Here is an 18,176-nt window from a genome sequence, read left to right on the forward strand (position 1 = left end):
GACCCCCCCCGAGTGCACAAATTTTTGTGCACCGGGCCTCTAGTATCATATCAATTTAAGTGCATCCCATTCTTTTTCATCACTACCCACAGGTATCGCTAGCCATGAAGAATGTCAAGCAATAAGCTTTTTACCCTCTGAACGTTATTCCTCTCATGTCCAAAGCTTTGTTACTGAGACATCCTTGTCAGTATCTGACCACTCCATCAGTGCATAGCCTTAGGTTGGCTCCCTCCCAAGATGTTGCTCAGGCTCTAGCATGAAGTACTAGTAGACTGCCCCACCATTTTGCAGAGAATTCTGAAGCCATCTCACACTGTATAGTTATAGCAGGTGGCTGAATGTGTGCACTCCCTCTGGCATATTAGAAAACTATTTAAAATACATGATTGGAAAAAAATAAAATACATGATTGAAATTGGTAATTGTAAACATTGGTATTTTTCTCTTAAAATCTAAAAAAAAAGATATTTTAAGTGTTCTACTAGTTGGTTTCTGCTGAGTCAAGGCTCTACATTTTTGGAATTACTGCTGTCTCATTATCCCTCTTCTTTAAAGTACAGTTATACTTTAACAAAGCTCTTTCAGTGTCTCTGTCCTCTCTTCCTACTCCCCAATGCTCTTTATTTGCCATGTATATATTCATATATACATAATCCTGGAAGCACTCTAAACCTGTCAAAGATGAGTATCAGCTCGTCCAGTGTGGCTCAGTAGTTGAGGGTCAACCTATGAACCAGGAGGTCGTGGTTAGATTCCCACAACCCGGGCTCGGTCCCTGTGTAGGGCGTGCAGAAGTCAACTGATCAATGATTCTCTCCCATTGATGTTTCTATCTCTCCCCTCTCTCTTTCTTTCTGAAATCAATAAAAAGATTGTGTGTGTGTGTATAAAAGAATAATAGTCCCCGTGTAGGGCGTGCAGAAGTCAACTGATCGATGATTCTCTCCCATTGATATTTCTATCTCTCCCCTCTCTCTTTCTTTCTGAAATCAATAAAAAGATTGTGTGTGTGTGTATAAAAGAATAATATGCTAAGTGTCCAACTGTCCAGGTAATGACATCACGTAGCAACGCCCAGCTTCCTCTCCCTAACGACTAGCCTCCTTGCAGTTTCTTCAGCCCAGGAACACGACTTACTTTATAGCCAGGTGGAAACATTTCACACTGTAACCAAATGTCTGAAGCGTTTTCACGTGCCTCATCTCATTTGATCCTCTCAGAAGTCCTGGAGTAGGTAGATAGGAGACTCAGTAGAATCCTATTTTCTTTTCATTAGCCGGAAAATGGAGATTTAGAAAGCTTAGAAACTTGACCTGACTGAAAAGAAGTAAGAAATGGTGGACCTTAAAAATGACTTCAGGTTTTCTCACTGCTCAGAATATAGTCAAACACTGCTGCAGTTAAATATTTTACCCTTTGTTCTCCCTGAGTGATCTACAATAATAATCTGCTTCGTGTTAATATTTACTGCTGTGTTGCTGACAATTACCTGAAAGAGAAGTTGGGGTGCTTCACTGGGCTGTAAAAAGTTTAAATCAGAAAGCAGGTCTAATTAAGCAAGTTTATTCTGTATCTATTAAAGGCTAAGTTGACTCACGTATGTGTGATACATATAAAACTCTTGCTAGCACCAATCGCATGCATGTGTTTCCACCTGTCATGTCTGTCATTGTCAATCGTGAATTTGGTTGATACTTCTATTTTAGAGAAAGGACAAATAGCAGTCTATATATATAAAAGCCTAAGTGACCATTGCAACTGAAACAACCAAATGGATGACCGAACAGGCTGCGTGGGGCGACCAGGCCAGCATGGGTGTTAGTGAGGGATGACCAAATGACTGAGCAGCGGGCTGTTTGGGGCGACCAGGTCGGCAGGGGGGGTTAGTGAGGGCCAACCAAACGACTGAGCAGCAGGCTGCGTGGGGCGACCAGGTCAGCAGGGGGTGCAGGCCGGCTGGGGTGGGGGGCAGTGTGAGGCGACCAGACTACTGAACAGACTGCGTAGGGTGACCAGGCCGGCAGGGGGGACAGTGAGGGGTGACCAAATGACTGAACAGCAGCCTGCGTGGGGCAACCAGGCCAGCAGGGGGGCAGTTGGGGGTGACCAGGCCAGCAGGGAGGGCAGTTAGGGGCGATCAGGCAGTTGAGCAGTTAGGAGCCAGTGGTCCCGGATTGTGAGAGGGATGTCCGATATTCCCCGAGGGGTCCTGGATTGGAGAGGGTGCAGGCTGGGTTGAGGAAACCCCCCCCCCATGCACGAATTTCATGCACCGGGCCTCTAGTATTAAAATATTTCTTCTAATTAATTTCCTTTCAATGTGCATGAATTCATGCACAGGGCCACTAGTGTATATATATAAAGACAAGTACTATCAAAGTATCAAAGGAAAAAGAGGTCAAAAGTGGACACCTGAAGTTTGCTAGCCCCATTCCTGGTATGATTTTGGCAAATTTATTCATTACTAAATGCATTCTCCAAATGCTTTATTGAGTTACAGTATAGTGTGTGCCAGGTACAGAGGATCTTGTCAAGTTTGGGAAAAGGAGAGTTGTCAGGGAAAACCAAAAGATGATTAGGAGCCATCCAGGCAAAAGGAAGAACATCTGCAGGGCACTCTACTCTCTCCTTCTCTGACTTTGACTTTTTTTCCAGCCCACATATTTGTCTTTCTCTGACTTATTTCACTTAGCATAATTTCCTCAAGGCTCATCCGATTTGTTGGAAATTGAAGGATTTCCTTCTTTTTTGATTACTGAATGATCTTCCACTGTATAGACATACTATAGTTTCTTTATCCATTCATCTGTCAGTGGACACTTAGGTCCTATCCATGTCTTGGCTGTTGTAAACAATGCTGCAGTGGACATGAGGTGCGGATATCTCTTCCAGATTTCATTTTCTTTGAACATATACCCAGAAGTGGAATTGCTGGATCATTTCAAAAAATTTTAGAGTGCTGGGGGTGGGAGCGGCCAGGGAGAGGTCAATGGGGGAAAAAGGAGACATATGTAATACTTTCAACAATAAAGAATTTAAATTTTAAAAAAAATTTAGAGTAAGTAGATAAAGTTATTTAAGAGGCTCACTAAAATTTTGATAGGAATTGTATTAAATATATAGATTAACTTGAAGAGAATTGACATCTTTATTCAGAAAAAAATACAAAATGTCTCTGCATTTATTTATACCATTGTCTATGTCTTTTATAGAATTTTAAAGTTTTCTCTATGAAGAATTTATGTATTATTGGTTAACTTCTAGATTTTTACAGTTTTGTTACTATTGGTTTTTAATTGGTTATTGCTAAAGTAGAAAGATGATAATGGGTTTTTTAGTCCTGTGTCTAGTAATCTCACTGAATTCTTATTAGGTCTGACAGTTTATTTGTTGATTCTCTTGGTTGTTTTAAGTTGATGATTCTATTGTTAGCAAAAAGAAATATATTATCTCTCCCCTTCCAATACCTGTATCTTTTGTTTTTCATTCTTCATAGTATTGGCCAGTATCTTCAGTACACATTAGACATAGCAATGAAAGTCCACATCCTTGCCTTATTTTCAGTTTTTTTTTAGAGAATGCAGCTGAAGTTTTGACATTAAATAAAATGTTTGCTGTCAGTTTTTGGTATCTTTACCAAGTTAAAGACATGTCCTTCTAGTCAGAATTTGCTCTGAGGTTTTTTTTAAATTGAGATATAACATTATATTGGTTTCAGATGTACACCATAATGATTCAATATTTCTATGTACTGGGGAACAATAACCCCAGTAAGTCTAGTGAACTAACTGTGTGTGGTTATGGATGTTTTCTTGTTATGAGAACTTTTAAGATTTTAGCAACTCTCGAATATACAATATAGTATTAATTATAATCACTATTCTGTCCTATAGTGTCAGCATTACCCAGAGTGCAAATATAAGCAGCCCCATTTTCTTCATCAGCTAAGGATCCTGAGATGGACTATAGCACAAGAAATATATACATGTGCCCTTCCTCTGCTGTCCAGCCCTGAAACCTTTCAATATGCAGTCATAAAAACACTGATTAATTGTTACTGAACTTTATTTTAGTTCACATTTCACACAGCAGTGCCACTGGAGCTTGCAGTCTCAATTTTCACCTCTGTAAACTGGGAACAATACCCAATTTGCAAAGCTGTTGTAAAAATCATAGCAAATATATATCAAATGCCTGGCACATATTACCTAGATAAACAGGAGCTATTATTACACATCATTGTGGTTAGTTCATTTTGTAGGGTCAGAAAACTTTTCCTTTTTTTCCCTAGGTTCTTTAGCTGTCCTAATAATTAAATTGACGTAACAGAAATGAACAGGAAGAAAAAAAAATTAATTGTATGGGAGCGCCATAAAAATTATAAAAATTATGAGACTCAAAAAAGTGTCCAAAGCAGGCAGCTTTTATACCCTTTAGACAAGGAAACAATAAATTTGTGAAGAATTGGCAAGACAAAGAGTTTGGGCTTGCGGTAGTAAGTTGGTGAAGAAGTAACAAGGTTTGTTTATACTGCCTTCTTGCCCTGAATTCCCTGTCTCTGGCGATAAGGATGCCAGCTACCCTCCTAGTACAGGAAGAGATTTGTTTCCTGCCTTCAGGGGAGAAGGAGGGTCAGTGTGTTCTTCCTGCACCAGCTGTTTCTTAAATAACTTTAATTTAAAAAGTGGCATTTCGGGGGTAGCATATTGTTCTTCTTCAGTTTATATCTGTCTGAAGATGTGGTAGCCAAGTATAAATGTTCCCACAGATTCTTCAATACCTTTCTTTCAATCTTTTGAAAATTACTCTATAAGATTTAGAGTTTCCATAAATGAATAATAATTCCCTATTGCCTACCCTCTGTCTAACTTAGTCTCTTGCTCCCTCTAGAGTACAGTAGTGAGAGGTCGAGTGGGTAGACCTCACAAAGGCAGTTTAGGGGTATCTGTTAAATATGAATGAATACATTGTGTAAAGTCAGCTGCAAGAAAGCAAAGAATTTTTTATGTCCACATTTAGTCATTCTGTAAACCTAGTTGCATTCACAATTGTGGAAACATTTCAAATTCATGAGAGACTGGCTGGGAACAGTCCCTCAGGAGTCATGTTGAGTGGGTAGACCTCACAAAGGCAGTTTAAGGGTATCTGTTAAATATGAATGAATACATTGTGTAAAGTCAGCTGCAAGAAAGCAAAGAATTTTTTATGTCCACATTTAGTCATTCTGTAAACCTAGTTGCATTCACAATTGTGGAAACATTTCAAATTCATGAGAGACTGGCTGGGAACAGTCCCTCAGGAGTCTACCAAAGAGCTTTCAATAGTGGACATCCATCCTGAGCCGTGGGAATAGCATGGAGACTCACTGTGGGATGGCACTCTAGTCTGTGTCCCTTGCCTTGAGGGGAGATTCCATGTTCTTGTCTCTCAGTCTTGACCCTGAAGTTCCTGGGAGACTTTCAGAGCTGTGTCTGGTGAGTCTGAAATATGATATATTCCAGAGCTGGTCAGATCCCACTTCCTGACCTGCTGTCATTGAGCACTTCAGATTTCGTTTTCTCTGAAATATATTTCTAAAAAAGAATGTTAAGGATTTTGATACTATGACTTCTTCCAAACTTAACTCAGTTTTGTCATCTTAATGGCTTTTGCTCATTTTAAAAAGCAGTGAAAAGGGGAGTTGGTGGTGGGAAATAACTATTCTGATTGAAAAATATTTTTAAAATAGTCTATAAAACGACATCAACAAAATAGGACAAGATATCCAATCACTGGATTTTTAAATGCCCATGGTAGAAAATACTAAAAACCACAAAATACTTAAAACATAAATAAAGGAAGGAATGCCAAGAAGGATGAGTGAGTGAAGGAGGGAGGAAAGGAAGGAAGGAAGGGAAGTGAAAAGAGGAAGGGAAAGGTGGAATGAAGGAAGAAAAGGGAGGAAAAAAGGAGTGGAAGGAGGTAAGAAAGGGAACAAGGAAAGTAACAGAAGAGAGGAAGGGAAGGAGGGAAGGGAAAAGAAACTGAATCTAGAGTCCTGTCATTTAAAGATCAGAGAAAGCATGGTGGGATTTATATAATCACAATGCTAAGGATTCTGATTGAGAGACTGCCTTTGCTAAAGAAAATCATGGGTTATCAAGATGTTCAGGATGAGGCCATCCCCACAGTGATTACAGAGTTTGTACCTTCAAGAACAGACCAGGAAATGGCCTCCGATTAGATGCCTCTGCTTTATGTTGCACTTCATTTAGAGCTGGGTGGAAGTCCCAACCAAAACCTTCATGGCTGTCCTGTTTCCCGAGTATTCTCTGAGGCAGGGAGTACCTGTAGATCCAATCTATGGGTGTTGGGAGTTGCATGTCACATGGCCAGGTAGAAGGAGCAGGTATAGGACATCACCCAGATGTTATGGATCACCGCTACTGAATAGGATGAGCATGGAGGAAGAGATTATCGCAGTTACGGCTGATGTAATAAGGTGGCTGGAGGCCAGCTTGCTCTGAATTATGACTCTTCAATGAGATAGAGTCATTTCTGGTGCTCTTGATTCTTTTCTGTAGAATCATTTCCCTTGGGCATGAAGAACATCTGTAGCATACTTTGTGGTGCAGTTCTGCTGGCTTGTGCATATGTGAAAATATCCTTATCTCACCATCACTTTTGAAGGATATTCTGTTCCCCTCCCCTGGAGATCCCCAGCCACCAGGATTTGCTTTCTGTCACATAGATAACTTTGTATTTTCTAGAATTTCATGTAAATGGAAACATAATATGTATTCTTTTTTTCTGTCTAGCTTCTTTAATGCAGCATCAAATTTTGAGATCTATTCATGTGCATCAATAGTTCATTCCTGTCTGTTGCTGAGTAGTATTTCATTGTATGACTGTACCACAATTTGTTTATCCATTCACCTGTTGATGGGTAATTGGGAGGTTTCCATTTTTAGATATTACAAAGAAAGCTGCCATGAATATTTGTGGACAGGTCTTTGCATGGGTAGATGCCTTATTTTCTCTTGGGTAAACACCCCAAAGTGGAATGTTTATTTTCACAAAACTGCTCAACTATTTTCCAAGTAGTTGTACCATTTTACATTATCACCAAATGTGGTAGACAATCAGGGATACACAACTAAGGCCCAACTGGCTTCCAATCTTTCTCTCCTTCACCTATTGCTGTACATAGTCACAAATTGAATCCACAGTCATAGGACATGGACTTCACTAAGTGGGCAAGGAGAAATCACTAAAGTTGTTCTGGAAGTGGGCTCAGAGAGTTGTTGTTTGGCAGAGAATTCTGTGACCCGGGGTACTTGGAACATAGTCTGGAGGTGGGAAGCTGTGGCCATAGGACAGGCATTTCCCTGGGTTCAAAGGATGTTTCCCTTTGTGGAGGGGGGTGGCCAAAGGATGACCAGAGTGGGGCCGTCTAAAGTATGGCGCTCAGGAGACCACCCCTTGCCAAGGTCCAAGGGCAGTACTATTCCTCTCTCTTCTAATCTATCCAAATTCTGACCATCTTCAAAACCCATTGTAAGTCATCCCTCCTACTGCATCTTCCATCATTGTGGCAGTTCTGTATGTCTCTTTCTTCTCGACTGTTTTCTATTTACCTTTGTTTGTATTTATCACTTTCCCAATTTGTCTATAAGCTTTTGAATCAACCACTGTGTTTTTTTTTCTTCGTCATATGTCTAGCAAAGTACTATGTACACAACAACTGTTAAAGATGCTGGTTGAAGGAAGTGCTGCAAGTGGTTCATTGGTTTTGCTTAGCTCCTAGGTTATGGTGTTAGTCTTGAGAGCTTGCCCTGCGTGCTTTTGCATTTACAAATATAGAATCTAGTGTATAGCTACTTAAGACACAAGGTAATTGTAGATTTACTTCTCTATTATCCTTGTAATGCATCACCCAGCTCTTCTCATCATCTTTGCTAAGCATTCATCCTTAGCTGACTAACACTACCCAAACTCCATACTCATGCTTACATTTTACCAAGCCAGGGTAAATTTTGATCTGATCTCATCTCACCATTGTCTTTTTACATTACATTCTTACTAACTGTATTAAGTAACTCAGAAATAAAGAAGTAATGTTTTCAGGTTTCTGATTTTCCCAGCATTGGCTTTGTTTCTGTCATACCGGTCCCTAGAGACCTGGCCATAAACGTTTCCGCAGTCATGTCTCCGTGTGTTCGCATGTGCTGACCCTCCGCCCTCAGCTGCTCTGTTTCCTCTCCATCTGGATGATGCTGGGCTCTTTACGCAGCGGCAGCAGCGGCAATTTTCCTGGAAGGCTTCTCCCTTTAAGAGATCTGAATTAAATGTCCTGCCGCTATGTTCTCTTTTTTGTGTCATGTGTACAACATAATGATTTGATATTTTTATATATTGTGAAATGACCACCACAATAAGTCTAGTTATATACATAGTTACAAGTATTGTTTCTTGTGATGAGAACTTTGAAGATCTACTCTTAGCAACTTGCAGATATACCACAGGGTATTACCTTAGTCACCCTACTGTACATCTTCATGATTTATTTATTTTATAATTGGACATGTGTACCTTAAGGCCACCTTCACCCATTATGACCCCCACCACAGCCCCACCTCTGGCAACCACCAGCCTGTTCTCTGAGTTTTTTTTAATTTTTTTTCATATGTAAGTAAGACCATACAATATTTGTCTTTCTCTGACTTAGTTTTTCACTTAGCATAATGCCCTCAAGGTCTATTCATGTTGTCAAAATGACAAGATTTCCTTCTTTTCTATGGCTGAATGGTATTTCCTTCCTCTGGGTTATTACAGCACATCCCTTTAAACCTTTCTCATCATACTTAAGAGACAAGGTAATTGTAGATTTACTTCTCTATTATCCTTGTGAAGATAAGGACCCATCTCACTGACTTTGTATTTCAGCATCTAACATGGTGCTGGCAGCACAGTAATGTTTAAATAACTGGTCAGTGAGTCAATGAATTAATGACTGAAAGAATGGAATGCCCCTTCTCATTCGTTTTCTTCACTCTGCTCTCTCTTCGTGGCTTCCGTCATTTACTTTTGTTTCTGCTCTTCTTCTGCTGTGACTACATTTTTGCAAGGTTATAGAAAGAATAAAATCTTTGTGACCTTTAATTAGAATGTTCTTAGATTTACAGATGTTGGAAAATGGATTTTGAACCTTAGCAAACAAACTGAAAATGTTTAAATATTTGTGGGTAGGTGTGGCAATGAAAGAGAGATTTCATTGGTATTTGTTATGAAGGTGGGTACGTCAGTAAGGTTTTGCTCAAGAATTAGTCATCTAGACAGAGCTGCCCTATTCTAAGGGCAACAAAAGTCACTCTGTCACACTAGATGTTAGGTAACTGATCTTCAAGCCTTGGGGTCTCCTGAGATGCCCTTCATAGAAGCCAAAGATAAAAACACTTGAAAAACTTCAAGCTTTGTCCTAGCCAGTTTGGCTCAGTGGATAGAGTGTCTGCTTGTGGACCAAAGGGGTCCTGGGTTCAATTCTGGTCAAGGGCACGTACCTTAGCTCCAGGCTCCTCCCCAGCCGCGGCCCTGGTCAGAGTTCGTGCAGGAGGCAACCAATTGATATGTTTCTCTCACATTGATGTTTCTCTCTCCCCCTCCAACCTTTCCTTCCATTCTTCCTAAAAATCAATGGAAAAGTGTCCTCGGATAACGATTAACAACAACAACAAAAACACACACACATACAAAAAAAAAACAAAAAACAACAACAAAAAAAAAACTTCAAGCTTTGTTTATCCCAGATACTCTTTATATCAATATCAGGGAATAATGAAGTTCCTAATACACTGGCCAGCAGTCGTAGGTACTAATGAATGTTAGTCTCTAATCCTCATCCTCCTTCCTAAATTTCCAACAACCTAAGTTTCCTTGAAATTTCTCTCAGGATCTGATAAGGAATAGACCCAGATGGTATGTGCCAGTCACTAAACATGTAGACCTTCTCTTCAGATACCAGTAAATTAATTTTCCTCTCTGGCTCTTACATGTTCTTTGAGAATGACATGCTCTTGACTGCAGTCCAGCTATTGATAATAGAGAATGTTCTATATGAACTGAAGGCCTTCACATTCAACTTACATACAGTCAGGGGCCAACCCATGGGCCCAGAGTCCTCATCAAAGATCCCTTTCCTAGGAACGTTGGGGAGTACTCTGTTTCTAGTTCGCTTTACTTGAGAGGGGTAGAGGACACCTCAGCAGATATTTTGAGCAGTATTATAGCAGACCAGCATGAATAGGAGCTGAATCTAGTGCCAGAAACTGGTTTATCAACCTTAAGATTCTTAGCAGAAATTCTCCAGTCCCAATCTGAATCCAGTTAAAGTGGCAATAATTAATCTTTGTACCCTAGTGACACTGTTTATTGTAATATTAAATAGATGTTAATGTATGAAAAAGTTTTGAAAACAAAATGTAAAGATAATAGAAAAAAATCACTGTAATGCTTTATTTCCTTATTTGAAAAGGAAGTGCCCTTTAAAGCTTTAGAATCAGCTACGTGAAATACAATTCAACTGAATTTTCATTTAGAAATTACAGTGTATCCTGTAGGTGTAGACTCTCCCCTGTTGCTTGCACACAACTTCCGTTAACTGCAACAATAGAAGTTACTTATGGAACCTCTTATACCTCTAAGCATTGTAGAGGGGAGTGGAATTAAGGCCAACAACCCTACAATGTTTAAATGTACCGTGCCTGTTTTTCAGAATTATTCTTGCCTAAGGAAATGAAAGAGGAATTGCTTGCTTCTACCTCTTTCAAAGCATGTGAGAAATGAGGCTACATTTACTGGTTCAGTTTCCCGAAATCTTTGCAGTCAAACGTCCTTGAACCCAGGACCCTTGGAGATTCTCCTAACTGCACATTGTTAATAGTGGTTTGTTTTGAGTTTCAAAAAAACAAAACAAAACAACAAAAAAAAACCCACTTTAATCATTGTTTTCTTTATCTTTTCAGGAGCTTCTAAAGGCCTTTGATGATGAAATCAATGCTTTTTTGGTCAATATGTTTGGACCTCGAGGTGAGTGAGTTACTCGAGAACTTAATGTGGAAGGAGCACAGTATTTTGTTATAGAAGAGGATTATGTCAGTTCCAGTGTCTTGAAAATAGTATGGTACCTATTGTTTAGAGACTTAACCTCTCTCACCTTTGACATCCTTCTCCCAGAACATCCAAAGGCCTCATTTCTCCTGGGATTAAAGTTCTGGGAGCAGGAAGCAGAACTAGAGTGCGTGCAATGTTTTCCTTTGGTGTCTCTCTGGCTACCAAAGTAGGTAGTAGCTTTCCTTCTCAATGTATGCTGCTTCTCTCCTGGCTGTACTGTCCATTCACCTTCTACCTTCCTCACATGCAGTCATATATAGTCTTTCTGCCCTTGCTCTCTGAGCGTTCTCTGCCCAGGCCCCTTAGGTTGAGCTTCTAAACGCTCAGTCATTCCTCCGTCACCAGTCTCTATGACTACTGCAACGTGCCAGTCGGTGTATACTTAGTGACTCTTTCCTCTCAGCTCAGCACTGAGTGGTTGTAAGTTATCCTAACTAGTCTCTCCCTTCCAATCACTTATTAAGTATCAGCTGGAATAATACTTTAAAAGCCTAAGTCCTAGTATGTGGTGCTCTAGCTTAACACTCAGGGCCCTTTCAGGTAAAAGCCAGATTTCTTATATGGACTGCACACCCTTGTATATCTAGCCCCAGCTCTCTCCAACACTCAGTGTTACTTCCCCACTCACTTTGACCTCTGAAGTCTTTTACTTTCTCAAATATATAAAATTCTTTCATATGCTGTTCCTTGAGCCTAGAATTCCTCCTCATTCATCCTCTAATATAGTGAGCTCCTTCTCATACTTCGGGTTATCAGCTTAAATGGTACCTTTTTCTCTAACAAAGATGTCAAGGAATTTGCCACTCTAAAGTGGGCCTCTTATTATACTCTATTTCAGTCTCCGTTTATTTCCTTCATAAACAACCTCATTGTTATTAATAGCTCTTTCTCCCATGAGGACAGGAACTATGACTGTTCTCTCCAGTGCTTATTACAGCTCCAAGAACACAGTAGGCACTATCTATTTTGCAAATAAATGAACAAATTTTAAACAACATGTTTTGTTTCACTTGAGCCTTGCTGTATCACAAAGCTGTGAAAAAAAATCTGCAAATTATTTCCTCAGCACTATTGGTGAGGGGAGAGGGGATAAAGAGATTTTCTGTTTCTCAAAATCTTTAAACAGAATCACTTAGAGATTATTTAGACCACTCTCCAGTTTCTCTTCTAAGTGAATGACTATATAGTTTTAATGAAATGATACCCTGTGATTGTATAGAACATTAAAAAATACTTTCCCATAGTCTTTGGTTCTGTTTTGCTTTTTCCTTTTCATCCTTGTGATGACCCCGTGGGACAGGCAGGGTGGGACACCGTGTCTGCAACCTACTCAGTTAATATGTCTCTGCTTACAGCTGTAGTGGGTAGTGTAGAGGGCATGATGCCTAACTTACACATGCAGGCTTCTTGGTAACAGTGGCTTTCTACTAGTAGTTGACACTCCCACTGGAGAGTTAAATAACAGTCTCTCTGAGCCAACTTCACACTGAACTTTGCCATTGGTAAGATCATGGTGATCTGGAATTATATGACTGTGGGATCAGTTAAGGATAGTATTACAGTTATTTACTCAGCTGTGGTCATTTTTATGGAAGTTTCCTTTGTAGCAAAGAGACTGTAAGATTGGCATTTGACAACTGGATCAGTTGACCCCCACAACGACATCTAGACCATCATGAATCCCTGTCCCCTTCCTAAAGGTGGCACAAATTTAAGTTGGCTGGCAGCCACCTGGTAAGCTTCGAAGTATCCCCAGGTTTTCTCTCAGTTTACCTACACCATATCAGTACCATCAGAGGATGTTGGGCAAATACCTGACACAGATGAAGAGCTGACACCTCTCAAGTCCCGAAGATACTAATATTCCAACAGGTATTTGCTCCCATATTTTAGTTAGATAAGTTATGATCTTCTGTCACAATTTTGACAAATATTTCTAGGACTATGACATAAGGAAACAAAAACTTCAGGTGCTGTATTAGGTTTGCAATATGTGCTTGACTCAGTATGCCAATTAGTATACATTTAATTATATATTAGTACTAGAGGCCCGGCGCATGAAATTCGTGCACTGGGCGGGGATAGGGGGGGTGGTGTCCCTCAGCCCAGCTTGCATCCTCTCCAATCTGGGATCCCTTTCACAATCTGGGACTACTGGCTCCCAACCGCTTGCCTACCTGCCTGCCTGATTGTCCCTAACCACTTCTGCCTGCCAGCCTGATCACCCCTTAACCACTCCCCTGCCAGCCTGATCACCCCCTAACCACTCCCCTGCCAGCCTGATCAATGCCTAACTGCTCCCTTGCTGGCCCAATCGCTCCCAACTGCCCTCCCCTGCAGGCCTGGTCCCCCCAACTGCCCTCCCCTGCAGGCCCGGTTGCCCACAACTGCCTTCCCCTGCCGGCCATCTTGTGACCACATGGGGCGGCCATCTTTGACCACATGGGGCAGCCATCTTGTGTGAGGGCGTGATGGTCAATTTGCATATTAGCCTTTTATTATATAGGATATTTCCTCTCAACTCAGCACTACATGGATGTAAGTTATAAATGAGACAGTTGAAATATAAGATCTAGCCTTTGTCTCGTGGAGCATATACTGTAGTTGAGAAGGTAAAAGCGCATCTGAAACCATTGGAGAGCCATCAAGTAAACCATGGGTATTAGTTTTCTATGGCTGCAGTAACAAAGTACCACAGACTACATGGCTTACCACACAGCAGTTTATTCTCTCACAGTTCTGGATGCTACAGGTTTCAAATCAAGATGTTGGCATGGCTGTGTTCCCTCCGAGGTTCTAGGGAAGAATCTGTTCCACCTCTCTCCTAACTTCTGGGGGTTGCCAGCAATACTTGGCCTTCCATGGCTTATAGCTGCATTGCTCCAATTTCTATTTCATCTTCAGAGTGTCCCTGAATCCAAACCTCCTCTTTTAAAGACACCAGTCACCTGGTCAGGGCCCACCCTAATCCACTGTGGCCTCATCTTAACTTGATTACATCTGCAAAGACCTAATTTCCAAATAAGCTCACAATCACAGATATGAGGAGTTAGGACTTGAGCATATCTTTTTAGGGACTACAATTCAACCATAGTAGGAGGAAGGGTAGCAGTTTAGTGCAAGTTATTTAATTTTTTACCCTCTGTAGCTCAATTTTTCTCAGGTGTAAACTGGGGGTAACAATATCACCTTGTGTCTGTTATCCTGATTATGATGATGGCATCACCAGTGTGTGCGTGTGTCCAAACTCATCACATTGTACATATTAAATATTTATAGGATTCTGTGTCAGAATTATATCTCAGTAAAGCTATTACAGATATTATCACCTATATAATAAGATGGATTGAGAGTTAAGTTAATGCATGTAAAAGGCTTTTAGAACAGTGTCTGCCACAGAATTAGTGCTCAGTACATGTTAGTTATAATAGTATTATAGCCATACTAACATGAATTATGAAGTGGTGATTATTTGATGCTGATGAGGAGCTGTGTTATGAAAGAGCAGTAGGAAGTGGCTTCCTTCAGAAGTCAGGGCCTTAGATGTGGAGATACAAATTAGAAAGTGGCACATAGCACAGCCTTTTATGACCAATAATTACGAGCTAGTCTGTGAAAGGTAATGCCTGTTAGTCACCTGCATGCTCCTTTCTTACCTTTTTATCCTTATCACAAAAGGGGAAAGTTTGCAGGATAAGTGATGGGACAGAGCTTGAAAAGGCACTTTCCTTAGAAGTGGCACTCTGGAGGGTGGTGGTTTAAAGAGGGGCTGGTGGACAGGGTGGGTAGAACAGAAAGAGAGACTGAGGCTGAGGGAACCACAGAGATCAAGAAAAGGGCATTATCTCTGGAGAAACCAGCTCCTTACAACTCTTTACAGCAGGCCATTTTTATAATCCTGGGCTAAATAATTTTATTTAAACAACAAAAAAGAACAATATAAAGAACAAAAATCATTTTATGTCCATAATTATTTTCAGGTGTTACTCATTATATTATAGCTCTATTATATGTGTTTTATTTTTTTTTAATCCTCACCAGAGGATATGTTTTTATGTATTTTAGAGAAAGAGGAAGGGAGAGGGAGAGAGAGAGAGAAAAAAACCTTGATGTGAGACTGAAACATCAATCAGTTGCCTCCCCTACAAGCCCTGACCTGGAATCAAACCTGAAACATTTTGGTGTGCAGGAAGATGCTCCAAACAACTCAGCCACACTGGCCAGGGCTATTATGTATGTTTTATTTAGGTTTTTAAATTGTCACTCTCCAGAGTAAGGGACACTTGATGTACCTAGGTTCTTGCCTCCTGGCTGTTTGTACTCCTAGTCCCTGGTCAAGCTTTGGGTGCTTGCTTTATTTTCTGCTCTCGGTTCTGAATCATCAGCTCCAAGGCTTTGACTTCATTAGCTCAGCTCTCATGCTTGTCATTCTGAAATCTCATTGATCTCTTTGGATCAGCGAACTTAAACCCACTCTTGGTTGCTGCACAGTGATCCAGGGCAAGTTCTGGCCAGCGTGGGATTTAGGAAATAGGACACAGTGTCAATAAGCTTTCTCTACTGTCTCCTCCGGACTTCTCCCTAGAAGTCAGCAGCAAGGTATGGCGGGCTGGGCATCAGGTGTGAATTCAAATTCTGACTCTGCTGCCAACTATTGTATGGCCTTTGGCAGGTTATTAAAACTTTCTGAGCTGTGTTTTTACCCATAAAGTGGCAAAACATACTTCATATTTACTGAGTTAAATAAACATAGTAATTATTTCAAAGTAGACATTCAAGGACTGTTACTTCTCACATTCGTTAATTTTCCTGTCGTTCAGTTCCTTAATGCTGCGTCACAGTGTCCCCTGTTGTATTTGGTATGTACTACCAAAATGTATGTGCCAATATATCCTATATAATAAAGAGGTAATATGCAAATTGACCCTCACACCCTCACATCACAAGATGGCCGCCCCCATATCATCACAAGATAGCTGCCCCCACATTGTCACAAGATGGACACCCCCATGTTGTCACAAGATGGCCGGCAGGGAAGGGCAGTTGGGGGCGACCAGGCCTGCAGGGGAGGGCAGTTGGGGGTGATCAGGCTGGCAGGGGAGCAGTTCAGTGTCAATGAAGGTGGCAGAAGCGTGGATATGGGGTGATCAGGCTGGCACAGAAGCAGTTAGGGGCAATTAGACAGGCAGGCAGGTGAATGGTTAGGAGCCAGCAGTCCAGGATTGTGAGAGGGATGTCCAACTGCCTGTGGGATCAGGCCTAAACTGGCAGTTGGACATCCCCCAAGGGGTCCTAGATTGGGGAGGGTGCAGGCTGGGCTGAGCGCCCCCCCCCCCCCCCAGTGCACGAATTTCATGCACCGGGCCTCTAGTGTATATATATAAAAGGCTAAGTGTCTATCCATCCAACCAGTGGCCATGATGCACACTGACCACCAGGGGACAGATGCTCAACGCAGGAGCTGCCATGACGTGCACTGGCCATCCTATATAATAAAAGGCTAATATGCAAATTGTCCCCTCGACCGGTAGTCCAACCAGGCGGAGCTAGCCAGCCAACTGCCCACAGCCCCTCCCCCGGCTGGCCCGGCCCATTGGCCCTGATTGGGGCGGGCTGGCCAGCCCCCACCTGTGCACAAATTCGTGCACCGGGCCTTTAGTTTAAAAATAAACAGCACCACTGACCTGGAACCGGCAAACCAACACTAGGCTTTCCCCAAGTGGGACACAGGCCCCACCACCACCTCAGAGCGACACCCCACCAAATCGCAGCCAATGCTGCCAAAACCCCATGGCACAAAATGTGGCCCCCAGCCCGGAAACAGTCACTGTGGGCACCGGGTAATGATGTCACATAGCAACGCTCAGCTTCCTCTTCCTAGCGACTAACATTCTTGGAGTTTCTTCAGTCCACGAACCCGTCTTGCTTTATAGCCAGGTACAAATATTTTACAGTTTAACCAAATGTCTGTGAAGCATTTTCCCATGCCCCTCATTTGATCCTCACAGAAGTCCTGGAGTAGGTAGATAGGAGACTCGGTAGAATCCTATTTTCTTTTCATTAGCAAGATGTGAATAGCGATATTAAAATATTTCTTCTAATTAATTTCCTTTCAATGTGCATGAATCCATGCACCAGGACACTAGTACCTTATAACTGTGCAGTGTTACTCTGCAGGATTCTCACTGTCTGTTTCTTTTCAGATTCTCGAGTCAGAGGATGGTTCATGTTGGACTCTTACCTCCCTACCTTTTCTCTTACTGTCATGTATCTGCTTTCAATATGGCTGGGTAACAAATGCATGAAGAACAGGCCTGCTCTCTCCCTGAAGAGCATCCTCACCTTGTACAACCTCGGCATCACACTTCTCTCCATGTACATGCTGGCGGAGGTAAGTGCCGGGGCAGCTAACCTGGCTCTGTCCCATCACTTTTCCCGTCACTGGGAGGCATTTAAGGGCAAGCCCACCCAGCCTCCCAGAGCTTCCCAGGTGCTCGGGCTGCTTTCAGGTCCCAGGTACCTGCTCCCGCACCTGATAGCATTCCTACCAAAAGCCCCTAAGTCTTGTTTCTGACTTGAACTTTTCTTATCCAAATTTAGGCCTATTTCTTTAGTCCTTAGTCTTCCATTGTAATTTAAAATCACAGTTTAGATCTGAATGGGTGTTTAAAGATCATATGTAATAATTTTCTCCTTTTATGGATTATTAGAGGCCCATTGCACAAAATTCAGGCACAGGGTGGGGGTGTCCCCTCACCCAGCCTGCACTCTCTCAATCCGGGACCCCGCAAGGGATGTCTGACTGCCAGTTTAAACTGGCAGTTGGGAGAGAAACCAAGATGGCGGCATAGGTAAACACCGGAAATTGCTGCCTTGCACAACTACTTCAAAAATACAACTAAAAGATAAAAAGGACATCATCCAGAACCACAGGAAGGCTGGCTGAGTGGAAATTCTACAACTAGAAGGAAAGAGAAAAGCACACTGAGACTCAGAGGAGGTGCAGAAGTAAAGTGCAGAGGTAC

At 41.6% G+C, this 18,176-nt stretch overlaps 1 protein-coding gene across 1 annotated transcript in view; it reads left to right on the forward strand.

The window, feature by feature from the left end:
* ELOVL2 (ELOVL fatty acid elongase 2) overlaps window positions 1-18,176 on the forward strand; it is a 49,631-nt gene that overhangs the window by 8,377 nt on the left and 23,078 nt on the right. The window contains exons 2-3 of the mRNA XM_005878443.2: window positions 11,004-11,067; window positions 17,355-17,542. Of these exons, the coding sequence (XP_005878505.1) occupies window positions 11,004-11,067; window positions 17,355-17,542 (252 nt within the window). The remainder of the gene's footprint in view (window positions 1-11,003; window positions 11,068-17,354; window positions 17,543-18,176) is intronic.

Source organism: Myotis brandtii, unplaced genomic scaffold (genome assembly GCF_000412655.1).
Source record: "Myotis brandtii unplaced genomic scaffold, ASM41265v1 scaffold56, whole genome shotgun sequence".
In the NCBI taxonomy this organism is placed as follows: Eukaryota; Metazoa; Chordata; class Mammalia; order Chiroptera; family Vespertilionidae; genus Myotis; species Myotis brandtii.